This window comes from Oncorhynchus gorbuscha, linkage group LG16 (genome assembly GCF_021184085.1).
Source record: "Oncorhynchus gorbuscha isolate QuinsamMale2020 ecotype Even-year linkage group LG16, OgorEven_v1.0, whole genome shotgun sequence".
In the NCBI taxonomy this organism is placed as follows: Eukaryota; Metazoa; Chordata; class Actinopteri; order Salmoniformes; family Salmonidae; genus Oncorhynchus; species Oncorhynchus gorbuscha.
In genome coordinates, this window is record NC_060188.1 from 14084759 (window position 1) to 14099285 (window position 14527).

Sequence of the window (14527 nt, forward strand, 5' to 3'; positions counted from 1 at the left end):
CCCTTAGACATCCTCGGACAGTGGGGTCATGGCCAGGTTCACTGTATGTATGTTTAAATCCCATGTTGTTGATGCCTGTGGCTTTAAACTGCGTGCCACTGAGTAGTTAATCCTTCCTTAAGCATGCCATTCTCTCTGTAATCCACTGAAAGGAGGATCATGTTTACTGGGGGAAGTTGAGCCGTAACATTTCTGGTGGTGGTTGGGTTAGTTAACACGATTCCAGGCTGTATCACATCCTGTCCTGATTGGGAGTCCCACAGAGCGGTGCACAATTGGCCCAGCGTCATCCGGGTTTGGCCGGGGTAGGCCGTCAATTTAAATAAGAATTTGTTCTTATCTGTCTTGCCTATTTAAATCATGTTTAAATATACAAATTAAACAAATAAGTGGAGAAACAAATGTTAAACACATACTCATATCCTGTTTCTGGTCATGTTTATGACACCTGTAAAGAAAAGGGAGATTGGGAAAACCTGTTGCCAGTCTGTGTGTGACACAAGGCTGGCTTTAGCCCTGTCACCTTCAAAGAAAAGAGTGACCTCTGCCGTGACAGGCCCACCCTACTGTATGTCTCATCCTATGGATGTCCAGGGGCTGCAGGAAGGCTGTGGACACGTCATGGTCTTGTAATGTTCTCCCGGGTTAGTACATGAGAGACTCACCTCCTACTCATCCCAATTTAATCTTAAAGTTTGCACAGCCTTAAAGCATCAAATTCAGTCAGAAAGTTGTATTTTCTCCTGCAGCTGCCCTCATATTTAGATCCAGAGTTGATAGTTTCTTGATCTGATTCACCAGGAATGGAGAAAGGAGCCTGCTGAGACTCAGTGCAACCGGACTGACAGTGTAGCATTTCACTCTTCAATCCACAGCCATTAGGGGCTAATACAATTTGAGACAACACCTGTTCTCAATATCTAACCAGAAGGCAGCCATGGTAACAGCCCCAAAACAGCTCCGCAGTAGTAGAACCAGTCTCCCCTCAGTCAAAGGCTGTCTCTCTCCTCTATTCGTGGGGACGGTTGCTAGGAGGCTGGTGGTTTTGTTTATGGATCACTCCCATGGCACGGGGTCAGATGTTGTGGTTGGTAAAATGGAGCACACACCCTTGTGATATTCTCAGTTTTCCATCTGGAGTTCTGGGCTCGAGGGAGTGGGGGACATAGTAAATGACCAGTGATGTGGCATGGTTTTGTTATGGCTGAGCTCTCTCAGTCTCCAGTAATTACCGATGATACAAAGTTAGGAAGATTGTGTCATTGATGCCATAATGTCATGCCACTTATGATTGGGATACACCAAGTCAAATAGTAGATATAGTAAATATAGACATAAAATAATGTAAAAAATAAGTCACTATTGCTTATAAACATTCCCATAACTCCTCCTTCTGGCCAGCCTCTGTGCTGTCATGCGACAAAGAGGGTGTGCTCATTGGAGGAATGACGGGTTACAAGGCTGGGGTAAATATGGTCTGATATATTCTACACAATGCCTGTCAGCATACCAATAACACCTCTATGCCAATGATGTCATCTTGAAATGATTCACCTATGTCTTTCTGGTTAGTTACTGAGTCATTAAAACACCTCAGCTCTCCAAGGTGTGTCTGAGTGAATGAGGAAATAGTTGAAGATTAAGTCTCTTGTGTGTTTATTCCCACTAAACAGACAGAGGTCAACTGAGAGGATAACAAAAACCTGATTGTTCATAGTCATATAACACATACAGGAATCTAGACGCTGTAATTAGCACATCTTCTGATGACATCTGACGCTTTACGTTTATGACTCATCAATGTTTAGTCATATGGAAAATGTGACATTCAGGAACATTGACCCTCACAATCAAGCATTTCAACATTTCTCCATTCTGTGTGTGTGTGTGTGTGTGCGCGCATGCGCGCGTGTTTGCGCGTGTGTGTTGATTTTATTACTACAGACAGTGATAGAGGTTGGCATGACAAGTATTACTTACAGTCCTAGATTTATTTTCCTAATGAATTCTGACACAAATATGTAATTACAGTACTTGGACAGATTTTTGGTTTGAAATATTTTTTGCATGAATAGCTTTGTGTTGAAATGACTGAGGAAATGCTACCCTGTCATTTATAGTTTCACTAACAACAATGACATCAAACAGGTCTGCCAGCTCTTGCATTTAAATGATGCCATGTTTACTCTTTTGTGAAATATGCAATCATATTCCTTGTGTCATGGTCCTTGTGCCTGTACTTTGATATTCTTGTAACGTGTGAGTGTACATATGTGTGTGTGTGTTTCAGGCATCATGGAGCTCTCTGAGGACTGAGTTCATGCCTCTGAACCCAGCCCAACTGCACCACATGCTGAGGGAGTATAACCCAGGCAGGGCCTGTCCTGCAGACTGGAACCCCTCGCCAGACGAGGCAGAGGCTGCCCTCAGGACCAGTGAGTGGAACACAGATACAGCAGAGTCACGGCGGGTAGCCAAACAGACACAATGACACTTTCACGTGTATAAACCATATTTTGAAATAAGCAAACACACATATTTCTTGGACACAAACAAATTCACATAGCCTATGTAGTCTGTACGCTTGTGTATACAAAATCACTCTGCCAAGATTCAATCAGATCAGACTGTCGCCCTGATAAGGTTACACGGAACTCAAATCGGCTGAGCGCGTGCGCCATCGTGCATAAATGTATTTTGTCCCCCTACACCAAACGCGATCGCGACAGGTTACAGCAGGTTAAAATATCAACACAAACTCTGAACCAATTACATTAATTTGGGGACAGGTCGAAAAGCATTAAACATTTATGGCAATTTAGCTAGTTAGCTTGCAATTTCTAGCTAATTTGTCCTATTTAGCTAGCTTGCTGTTGCTAGCTAATTTGTCCTGGGATATAAACATTGAGTTGTTATTTGACCTGAAATGCACAAGGTCCTCTACTTTAACAATTAATCCACACATTAAACGGTCAACCGAATCATTTCTAGTAATCTCTCCTCCTTCCAGGCTTTTTCATCTTTGAACTTATATGGTGATTGGCATCTAAACTTTCATAGTATTACCACGATGACCAGCAACACAGTGCGTCTTTCAATCACCGACGTGGGTATAACCAATGAGGAAATGGCACGTGGGTACCTGCTTCTATAAACCAATGAGGAGATGGCACGTGGGTACCTGCTTCTACAAACCATTGAGGAGATGGGAGAGGCAGGACTTGCAGCGCGATCTGCATCAGAAATAGAAAGGACTTCTATTTTAGCCCTTGGCAACGCAGACGCTCGTTAACGTGCGCAAGCAGTGTGGGTGCAATAATTGAATAATAGATTTCTAAATGTATTTTGCAATGTGACGCGAGTGGTGTAGTCAGGGTATTAGTAACTAGAGGCCTATTCCCTGTTGTGTCTGAGAGTGGCTGTAACGTTCTTGGTGTAGTGGGTGAGAAGTCAGGCGCAGGGAGCAGAGTTCAGGGTAGTGCCACTTTAATGCACAAAACGGCGAACATAAGCCAACCCCACAAAAACACAGGGCGCACAACAAAACAAATGCCCCAAACAAGGGGACATAACCCCATGAAAATGGGAAACACGTAACCCACAGACGTGCACACACGTTACACAAAAACAATCCCTCACAAAGAGCAGGCGGGCCTACCGGTAATAAAGCCCGACTAATCAGCCTAAAACAAAAACAGGTGAAACTAATAAACAGAAAGGGGAGAAAGAATCAGTGGCAACTAGTAGGCCGGTGACGACGACCGCCGAGCGCCACCCGAACAGGAAGGGGTGCCACCTTCGGTAGGAGTTGTGACAGTGGCTGAGTGTGTACCTCAGAGTAATCCTGTCTGCCTGCCCCAGTCTAACTCTAAATTGGAGCATGAGTACTGGGGGAGGTTAGAGAGGAGAACCCTGTCCAGCCCAATCAGTCTCACCACAGAGTTAACACTCAAATCCGCCCCTCGCAATATAGGACTTGGCACCTGTCCCGCCTCTGTCCCCTGTCACCTCACCTCTTTTGTGTGAATGGCCCAACCCCCGCTGGCACCCCCTGGGGGAACTTTATCCTGTCCTAGAGGCCATGACTGTCTTTCTTTAACTTGAGGATCTAAAGGATTAACATACAAATCAGATGTAATTAAGTTAATGAAGTAAAATAACAAGTATAAATAATGTAGTGTACACCGTGAGAAAGCTCTTCCAGAGCTTCTGTTGTAATCTTTTCTGAGTCACGTCTTCGGTCTTTAATGATGTCTTGTATTTCCCTCCTCCTCTAGCTGGAATCCTGGAGAGTTTCGACAACCACCCTCCCCTTATCCTGCCCAGCAACACCTTCCACCTGGAGTTGGGTAAACCAATCACGGAACCCGCTCTGTTTGAGCAGCTCGGCCATCTGCAGGACTTCATCCGTAGTCTCCCCACCAGTCAAACAACACAGCAGGTAACCACCTATCTGACCTTCTGACTCTGTGTACCCAGATTTTACAAATATACAATCTAATGAGAGGCCAGTGGCCACCCTGGGCTGGTGGTGCTCAGTAAATTAGACATTTTACCTTTGATGTTTTTCCATCTTTGTTTTATTGACTTCTCCCTCCCTTCAGGCACTCAGCGGGACATCTACAGACGCCAAGTCTGCGACCTCGCGCTCCTCGCCCTCTGTCACAGTGGTGGTCCCTGACCCAGTTCCCCGCCCCTCGCTCAGGGCAGAGGTGGACTCTTTGAGCCCTGCGGCGCCCCCTCAGGCCCGGGGGTCTCATGGTGACCTAAGCTGCTGCCTGGCAGAGGCAGAGTTGGCCCACAAGCTGAAGAGTCTGGAGCTGCAGAACGCCCTACCCAGGAGTAGCCAGGCTGACCTGGGATGCCACAAGAGCCTGGCTCTGGACCCCTCCTGCCTGCTGACACCCCCCAACACCCCCCAGGGCATGGGCCTGTCTCAGTCTGAGCTGGAGGCAGACCTGCAGGAGGGAGCAGCACGGCAGCACAGGAAAGGTAACACAGAGGGCTATGTCATACAGTCAGGCTACATACAGAGCATTCAGTTACAATACAAACAGCTCTGATTGATAGAAAAGAAGCATAAAAAGCCATGTGTCAGCTGAAGTGTGTTATTGACCAATCATAACAGAGGATTGATGATGCTGTAACAGTGGGGGGCACATACTGTACATAGTAATACTAAAAGAAACAGATCCTGTCTCAATCACATTGGATGAATTACGAAGACAAAGAATAACAGAGGATCCCTTCATGGCCTTTCCCTCCCTCTGCGGGTTTTTATTAAAGTGATGTAAAACTCCTGTCACAGCAAATACAGCCACCTCGGCTCACACTGTGGCTCATGTATCTAACCCCTGGAGTTAGGTCGCTAGGTCGTCAACCCACCAATGACTGACAGGCTCCATTAAAGGAAGAATTTGTCTGCTTGACCCGGGAGACCCTGGTGCATATTTGTCCCCAGTGGCTCCAGGTTGACACAAGGTGCTTGATATGACAGGAGGAGGAGGAGGAGAGCTCTCATCCTCCCGTCATCTCTTCAACCCTATTGACTTTGGACAGAAACTACAGGTCATTGGAGGAATAAAGAGCTGTTCTGGCTGTGTAAAGGTCGTGTTCTCCCTGTAGGGTGGATTCCATGTGTAGAGGAAAGGCCATTTTCTCCTCAGGCTGATTGTTTTTTGAAGCTCTGCTCATGAGGTCATCTGTAGGAGTGGATGGGAGGGGAAAGCGAGCAGACTGCTCTCTGGTTATGATTTATTCTGTGGTGGAGGAGTTGAGCTGAGAAAGGGGCGGAAAGGACTAAACATCTTATTCTGTAACTGGGAGGGACACTTCCAGGGTTAACTTCCAGGGATAACAATGACGTCCCCCTCCCTAAAGCAGGTCAGCTTTCTCTGGCGATGTCTCAAACAATGTGTAAGACTCTAACGCTTTTATATAAGTCCTATACCAGCCATACTCAACAGGCGGACGGACCACAGTCCGGATCAAGTTCCTCTTGTTATGTCATTCACTGACAGACCTTAGAGAGCTATTTATAACCTGTCAGGAATGTTCAGTGGATTACTACTAGCCCATGTGAGCTAGATGGGTAAATTAGACTAACCAGCTATCTAAATCCTGTAGTTATCATGGCCAGATTACGTGCCCAGGGGCCTCAACACCAGCGGCCCGCATTGATTTTGTTCAGTTACTCAGGTATCATATGAACACACAGAAATGTCAAAATGTGTAGAATATCAAGAAATTAGCTTTAAAACGTCAAAATGCGTAGAATTTCAGGAAATTAGGTTTAAACTGACAACATTTTCTCTCAGCCAGCAATGTGGCTGTGAACAATTTAAACAGTTTGAGATTGCATGGGTTGGGAGGTGGGGGTTTGCTACTATGCCGATTAATGACAATACCTATCCGGACCTTTGCCACCTAGGAAATGTGTGTGACCGCCGGACATTCTCAAATAGTAGTCTAGTGAGCCTGTCCTATACAGTACATTGACCTTTTCTCAAGGGATACAATCGTTGAGTCAAACACCTAGCAAAAGACAGTGAGTCTAAACGTTTGATGCCACTTTATCTACAACATTGTGAGAATCCTGAATGTTTCTGATTTCAGATACCACAGTCCCAGGTCATATCCAAACAACAGGTTAGATAATAAAAGCCTGTTAGTCCAGTACAATCTTTCCTGTTGATTAACACCAGATAATTCCCTCAACTCTAAATCAGAGACAAATGCTCTGTGTAACACTTGATTGTGTGTAAGTGCTTACCGCCTGCTTAAAGCTCCCTGGCCCCCAGTGTGGTTGTGTGTAAGTGCTTACCGCCTGCTTAACGCTTCCTGGCCACCTGTGTGGTAGTGTGTAAGTGCTTACCGCCTGCTTAAAGCTTCCTGGCCCCTGTGTGTGGTAAGTGTGTGCTTAAAGCTTCCTGGCCCCCTGTGTGTTGTGTGTAAGTTACCGCCCTTAAAGCTTCCTTAAAGCTCCTGGCCCCCAGTGTGGTTGTGTGTAAGTGCTTACCGCCTGCTTAAAGCTTCCTGGCCCCCTGTGTGGTTGTGTGTAAGTGCTTACCGCCTGCTTAAAGCTTCCTGGCCCCCTGTGCTTACCCCCTTAAAGCTTCCTGGTGGTTGTGTGTAAGTGCTTACCGCCTGCTTAAAGCTTCCCCCTGTGGTGTGTGTAAGTGCTTGCCCCCTGTGTTGTGTGTAAGTGCTCCTACCCCCTGTGTGGTTGTGTGTAAGTGCTTACCGCCTGCTTAAAGCTTCCTGGCCCCCTGTGTGGTTGTGTGTAAGTGCTTACCGCCTGCTTAAAGCTTCCTGACCCCCTGTGTGGTTGTGTGTAAGTGCTTACCGCCTGCTTAAAGCTTCCTGGCCCCCTGTGTGGTTGTGTACCGTGCTTAAAGCTTCCTGGCCCCCTGTGTGGTTGTGTGTAAGTGCTTACCGCCTGCTTAAAGCTTCCTGGCCCCCTGGACCCCCTGTGTGGTTGTGTGTAAGTGCTTACCGCCTGCCCTGGCCCCCTGTGTGGTTGTGTGTAAGTGCTTACCGCCTGCTTAAAGCTTCCTGGCCCCCTGTGTGGTTGTGTGTAAGTGCTTACCGCCTGCTTAAAGCTTCCTGGCCCCCTGTGTGGTTGTGTGTAAGTGCTTACCGCCTGCTTAAAGCTTCCTGGCCCCCTGTGTGGTTGTGTGTAAGTGCTTACCGCCTGCTTAAAGCTCCTAAAGTGTGCTTCCTGGCCCCCTGTGTGGTAGTGTGTAAGTGCTTACCGCCTGCTTAAAGCTTCCTGGCCCCCTGTGTGGTTGTGTGTAAGTGCTTACCGCCTGCTTAAAGCTTCCTGGCCCCCTGTGTGGTGGTAGTGTGTAAGTGCTTCCTGGCTTCCCCCCTGTGTGGTTGTGTGTAAGTGCTTACCGCCTGCTTAAAGCTTCCTGGCCCCCAGTGTGGTTGTGTAGTGTACCGCCTGTAAGCTTCCTGGCCCCCTGTGTGGTAGTGTGTAAGTGCTTGCTTACCGCCTGCCTAAAGCTTCCTGGCCCCCTGTGTGGTTGTGTGTAAGCCTGCTTAAAGCTTCCTGGCCCCCTGTGTGGTAGTGTGTAAGTGCTTACCGCCTTAAAGCTTCCTGGCCCCCTGTGTGGTTGTGTGTAAGTGCTTACCGCCTGCTTAAAGCTTCCTGGCCCCCTGTGTGGTTGTGTGTAAGTGCTTACCGCCTGCTTAAAGCTCCCTGACCCCCTGTGTGGTTGTGTGTAAATAAGGCTTTACTAAAGCTTCCATTTTGTTGATCATAATCAGAACTCATTACGATCAATGGCCCTTGTCTTTATACGGGCTCTATGGTTTAATAGTTTGTCATAAACCTAAGATATTGTTATGAAAATGATGTACTATTGAACATTACCCACTTTCACAGAAATATTCTCTAATCATGTCATATCCCTGGTTATGACATTGGCCATAGCTTCCCACCATGTATTACTGTGGCCTCCCAGTCACATAGAGTGCTCCTGCTCTCTGCTCAACCTTGGTGGTTTTGGGCGCTAACAGTAATTTACTGCTATTTTGGTAGCATTGCTAATCCTTTAATCTGTACCAAGAATTACAGAGAGGTGGTGATGTCAGGAGAGAAAAGATTAGTGGCTGACCCGTCATGGGAATTTACAGTTGGGTTGGTGCGTGGAATCTTAATCGGGACAGGCATTGTCCAGAGCAGGTCCTGTATGGGGGGCAGATGGGCTCGGGCTGGGGGAGAGCAGGGGAGACCAGAGGGGGACCGGGGGAGACCAGGGGGAGACTAGGGAGACCATGGGGAGACCAGGGGAGAGCAGGGGGACACCAGGGGGAGACCAGGGGGAGACTAGGGGGAGAGCAGGGGGAGACAGGGGGACAGGGGGAGACCAGGGGAGACAGGGGGACACCAGGGGGAGACTAGGGAGACCAGGGGAGACTAGGGGAGAGCAGGGGGACACCAGGGGGAGACCAGGGAGAGCAGGGGGAGAGCAGGGGGACACCAGGGGAAGACCAGGGGAGAGCAAGGGGGACACCAGGGGGAGACTAGGGGTGAGCAAGGGGAAGACTAGGGGAGAGCAGGGGGACACCAGGGGGAGACCAGGGGAGAGCAGGGGGACACCAGGGGGACACCAGGGGAGACCAGGGGAGAGCAGGGGACACCAGGGGGAGACTATGGGAGACGAGGGTGAGACTAGGGGAGAGCAGGGGGACACCAGGGGGAGACTAGGGAGACCAGGGGAGACTAGGGGAGAGCAGGGGGACACCAGGGGGAGACTAGGGAGACCAGGGTGAGACTAGGGGAGAGCAGGGGAGACTAGGTGAGAGCAGGGGACACCAGGGGGAGACTAGGGAGACCAGGGGAGACTAGGGGAGAGCAGGGGGACACCAGGGGAGACTAGGGGAGAGCAGGGGGACACCAGGGGAGACTAGGGGAGACCAGGGGAGACTAAGGGAGACCAGGGGAGACCAGGGGAGAGCAGGGGGACACCAGGGGGAGACTAGGGGAGACCAGGGGAGACTAGGGGAGAGCAGGGGGACACCAGGGGGGACACCAGGGGGAGACTAGGGAGACCAGGGGGAGACTAGGGGAGAGCAGGGTGACACCAGGGGGAGACTAGGGAGACCAGGGGAGACTAGGGAGAGCAGGGGGAGACCAGGGGAGACTAGGGGAGACCAGGGGAGACTAGGGGAGAGCAGGGGGACACCAGGGGGAGACTAGGGGGGAGGGGGACACAGGGGAGGGGAGAGCAGGGGGACACCAGGGGGAGACCAGGGGAGAGCAAGGGGGAGAGCAGGGGAACACCAGGGGGAAGCAGAGAGACACCAGGGGGAGACCAGGGGAGAGCTGGGGGACACCAGGGCAGGGGGGGGGTGAAAGTGTAGGGCATGCTGGTGGTACTGTTGCTGGTGGCTAGGTTGTTGTGACAGGATAAATACACCACAGAGCACCAGACCATCCTGAGGAAGAGCTTTCCCAAGGCCCCAAAGCTTTACATGTAGAGCTTGTTCTCAGTGGGGTTCTGTATGGTTCTCATTACAACGTCTATGCATTTAGTGGATTCCCCACAGTTTTATAGCACTCTGACTTTACATGATTTTTATATGGAGTCCAAATGCAACATCTGTGTTCAATATTAGTGGTAGTTATATGTATGTTGAGGAGGTGTCCCTCTGGAGCAGCTCAGATGAACCTCCAGTCTTTGATCCATATATATTCCTATTGGTCGAAATAATCATCCTTATAACACTAATGCCTTGTGAACTTCTCTTTCATATGACCAGACAGACAGACAGACAGACAGACAGACAGACAGACAGACAGACAGACAGACAGACAGACAGACAGACAGACAGACAGACAGACAGACAGACAGACAGACAGACAGACAGACAGACAGACAGACAGACAGACAGACAGACAGACAGACAGACAGACAGACAGACAGACAGACAGACAGACAGACAGACAGACAGACAGACAGACAGACAGACAGAGACCCCTAGAAGGTACTGTAGAGGGAAAACCAAAGGGGAACAGACACTACTTTCATGTTTTCTCCTGAAGTAAACCCTGTCTCAAATTGCCACAGTGATATGATTTCTTTATAATTTAATTAAAATGACCACAATAACAGGAAAAGTATAACTTTAAACAGAGTTAAGGTTGGATTGGATACTGTGTCTAATGTGGGTGTTCTTGTGTGTGTCTCCTCAGCAGGCAGCTGCCCAAGGGAATGTTCTGAGAGAAGGAATGGGAATGTGGAGGAAGATAATGCAGAGGAAGAGGAGGAGAAAGAGAGGGATGAAGTGTTTACTGTGGAGCTACACAGAGGACCTCATGGTCTAGGCCTGGCACTGGTGGATGGAATGGTGGGTAAAATCCTTGTCTTTATTCCTCCACCTCCTCCTTTGTTCATCTCCTTCACCCAAGTCTCATCTTCCTTTTTGTTTCTCTACCTCCCTATTTTTCACCTCTCTGCATGGGGAAATGAATGAAACTTGAAAAAGCTCTAACATTCTGCTTGGTTACAAAGGTTACATATTCCCCATGATTAACTGTCTAGCTTGAAATGAATGATGAGTTGAACTGTGACGTAGATCTCAACTACAGATAACAAAAAGAGCTGTTGAGTGTGTGTGTGTGTGTGTGTGTGTGTGTGTGTGTGTGTGTGTGTGTGTGTGTGTGTGTGTGTGTGTGTGTGTGTGTGTGTGTGTGTGTGTGTGTGTGTGTGTGTGTGTGTGTGTGTGTGTGTGTGTGTGTGTGTGTGTGTGTGTGTGTGTGTGTGTGTGTGTGTGTGTGGTTATGGTATGTGGGTGTGGGCTTAAGCTTGGGTTTACTAACAGGTGTACAACATGTGGTAAATGTGTTAACCTCCTTTTGAAGTCAGCCATTAACCACATTGAGAACACTAAGCTAATTTATAAGAACCGGTAGACCCCTCTATTGCACAATAGGCAGCTGCAATGGTTATTATTACCCTCATTCCAATGTCTGCCTTTGGCTTCAAATTCCACTAAAGTGCTGTTTTCATCATTTCATTCATAACAGAAACGTGCCTGGTCTGTGAAAGCCTCTACTCATTTATATGCATGCAGGTGTAGTGCTGTGGAGGATTCTATAGCATGTGGTGCCCCCTGTAGGATAGAGATGAAACAGCTGGAGATGTTCCTGTAAAGATACTATAGTGCAGGTACAGCATGTCTTCAGGCCCAACCTCAACGCTTCCTGTGAAAGCCTCTACTCGTGTATATGCATGCAGGTGTAGTGCTGTGGAGGATTCTATAGCATGTGGTGCCCCCTAGGATAGAGATGAAACCGTGGAGATGTTCCTGTAAAGATACTATAGTGCAGGTACAGCATGTCTTCAGGCCCAACCTCAATGAAAGCCTTCCGTGTATATGCATGCAGGTGTAGTGCTGTGGAGGATTCTATAGCATGTAGGATAGAGATGAAACGGCGGAGATGTTCCTGTAATGATACTATAGTGCAGGTACAGCATGTCTTCAGACCCAACCTCAACGCTTCCTGCATCCTCTTGTGTCCTGTGTAGAAAACACCTCTGAAGATGACTGGGATCTATATTAAGTCAGTGGTAACAGAGTCCCCAGCCGCCCAGTGCCAGAAGCTGAGGTTGGGAGATCGTATCCTGGCTGTGAACGGCATCAGTCTGGTGGGCATGGAATACCACATGTAAGTAGTGTAAGATGGAGACGGGTCTTTACCACCCTGTGTTGATTAAGAAGTTGTAATAGAGTACTGGATATTATTTAGGTAATACGAGTTATAAAACACAACATAGAGTAGTGTCGTTCCCTCCCTCTGTTTAACACACCCTCTGACGTTCTCTCTCGTTCTCTCCGTCACAGTGGTAGAGAGCTCATTCGTTCATCTGGAGATGCCCTCAGATTGCTGGTGGCCAAAAATGAGTCCAAATCAACGGGGAAGAGCTCGGTGATCACATGCTGAGTGGAAGGAAGGTTTCATTGGAGGCTTCCCCAAGTGACCGTTGACCCTCAGAAGGGAGCTTAATCTTCTCTTTTTATCCAACTAAGGAGCTTAGTTGTCTGTCAGTACTTTACGAGACGTGATATTCAACCAAAGGATAAAAGACACTTGACTGTTTATTTTGTTTTGGTGAATAATCTCTTCTCACTGAGTATTTTAAATGAAGCTTTACTGTACATAGAATGAACAGGAGGACACTGAAATGAGGATGAAACCACTAGACTGAATCCACTATTGCTCAGGTCTTCTCTGAAGCACCCCTTTTGAATGAATGCAATTTCAAACGCAAACACGACATGTGTATCAACATAATGGTCCAGACAGCTTTGCAGAAGTCTTTAAATCTGCATGGTGAGCTGTCCTTCGTACCCAGAAAACACTGGGTTTGGGAGAGTAGAAGAGAACAGTGTTTAAGGCCGTTGTTGCGAACAGGGTTGAGTTATTTCAGTGTCTTCAAGGACACTATCTACTGACAAATGGCTAGTGCACAGCATTCTGTCTGAAGATTGCTCAGCTTTACAAATGACAAAACCCATAAGGAGTTATGCAAATATATCATTTTTATAGAACTGTAAATTATATAATGTATTTTTTGAGTAAAACTATGACTCATTCTAATGTTGTAGTGGCTGTATACTTTGGATATTTACTGAAGTGCTATTAGTGAAATACTTTCTGAAGCACTACAGTATAACGAAAGGTTGTCATGGACTCTATGGTTATCTATAAGGCATTTCAGTGGATCTCGGTGATAATCTAATATAGATTCCTGGAGGTATCACTGCTACACATCTCTGACTTTCCCCATGTGGTGACAATGACACTATAACTTATTACTGTTTATGAAATGTTTATAAACAAATGACTCTTTATGACAGTTTTAAGTCAACTATCTCTCTTTAACAGTGTTAAGTCTTCAATTGTATTGAAGACAAATAAAAGAGTATTCCATTTTTTTATACTTATATTGTCCAGTATTTTTGAACATACTAAATAAATGTTATTTAGATTTTAAAGCAAAATCCAAAATTCCTGAGTTATTCCCCAATCCCTACATTGCCTTCTACCCATAGAGGTTGTTGCCTCACAGACAGTACAACCTGCATCCCCAGATGGTTGAACTCTACGACGTGGGACGTAACAAGGCCAAATAAAGCAACGGCACACTTTGAGGTGAATAAGGACTCCAGCTGTTGACCAAGTGCTTTTAAACGGGGGGAGGTAGCAGGGAACCAAGGGAGTGTCTCACACAGGACAGACACGCTTTAGTGGGCCACCACAAGAGCAGCCATTTATAGTGCCCTTTGGTTTCCACTAGAGCACCACTTTCCGCTACACCACTCAATTTGACACACCCCAGGGTTCTCCACTGTGCCCTGAGGCCCTGAGGAAAATGGTTGTTTTGGCATTGAAAAGGCAATCTCACACTTTGCATACTTCATGTTTGCAGGTAAACACAAAACTATGTCAGAAGCTGCTGATTGTGAGGAGTGTTCTACCCAAGTCGTCAATTTTCTCCCCTGGTACATTAATGCACTTTTAATGATCAGATTTAATCATTAACTAAACACAGCCAATTATCAACTGTAATTGCTTCGTGGTGCTAGTCACACAAAGAGAAATCTGTACATCAAAAAATTGCTGATATAGTAAGTTACACAGCTGATACTATAAGTTATACAGGTCACCAAGACAGCCTTGATGCAAAGTAGTCCTCTCCAATCTGAGGTCGCTTAGAACCAAAGTAGTCCTCCCCAATCTGAGGTCGCTTAGAACCAAAGTAGTCCTCCCCAATATGAGGTCGCTTAGAACCAAAGTAGTGGTCACAGTTGAGGATGGGGCAGTCAGTGAAATCCAGCCTGTAGTCATAGAACAGTGTTGGCTGTCTGGGTGAGTCCTCAGGGCCTCCAGTGAAGCCACACTCCCCCAGAGAGCTGTCTGGCGGTAAGAAGGACTCCTGGGAGGGAACTCTGGTCCTGAACACCTGCAGGCTGGTGACCTGGATCCCAACCCGCTCCTCGATCACCCTGAACA

At 47.5% G+C, this 14527-nt stretch overlaps 1 protein-coding gene across 3 annotated transcripts in view; it reads left to right on the forward strand.

The window, feature by feature from the left end:
* The window catches only part of LOC123999631 (ras-associating and dilute domain-containing protein-like), a 32968-nt gene extending 19518 nt beyond the window's left edge, over positions 1–13450 (forward strand). Inside the window, exons 10-16 of one of the 3 annotated variants that reach the window (XM_046305575.1) lie at positions 2291–2435; positions 4278–4441; positions 4605–4992; positions 6616–6648; positions 10703–10857; positions 12039–12178; positions 12355–13450. In XM_046305575.1, the coding sequence (XP_046161531.1) occupies positions 2291–2435; positions 4278–4441; positions 4605–4992; positions 6616–6648; positions 10703–10857; positions 12039–12178; positions 12355–12454 (1125 nt within the window). In that variant the 3' untranslated portion in view covers positions 12455–13450. The remainder of the gene's footprint in view (positions 1–2290; positions 2436–4277; positions 4442–4604; positions 4993–6615; positions 6649–10702; positions 10858–12038; positions 12179–12354) is intronic. The other 2 variants (XM_046305576.1, XM_046305577.1) reach the window with 2 other exon arrangements.
* The last annotated feature ends 1077 nt before the right edge of the window (positions 13451–14527 follow it).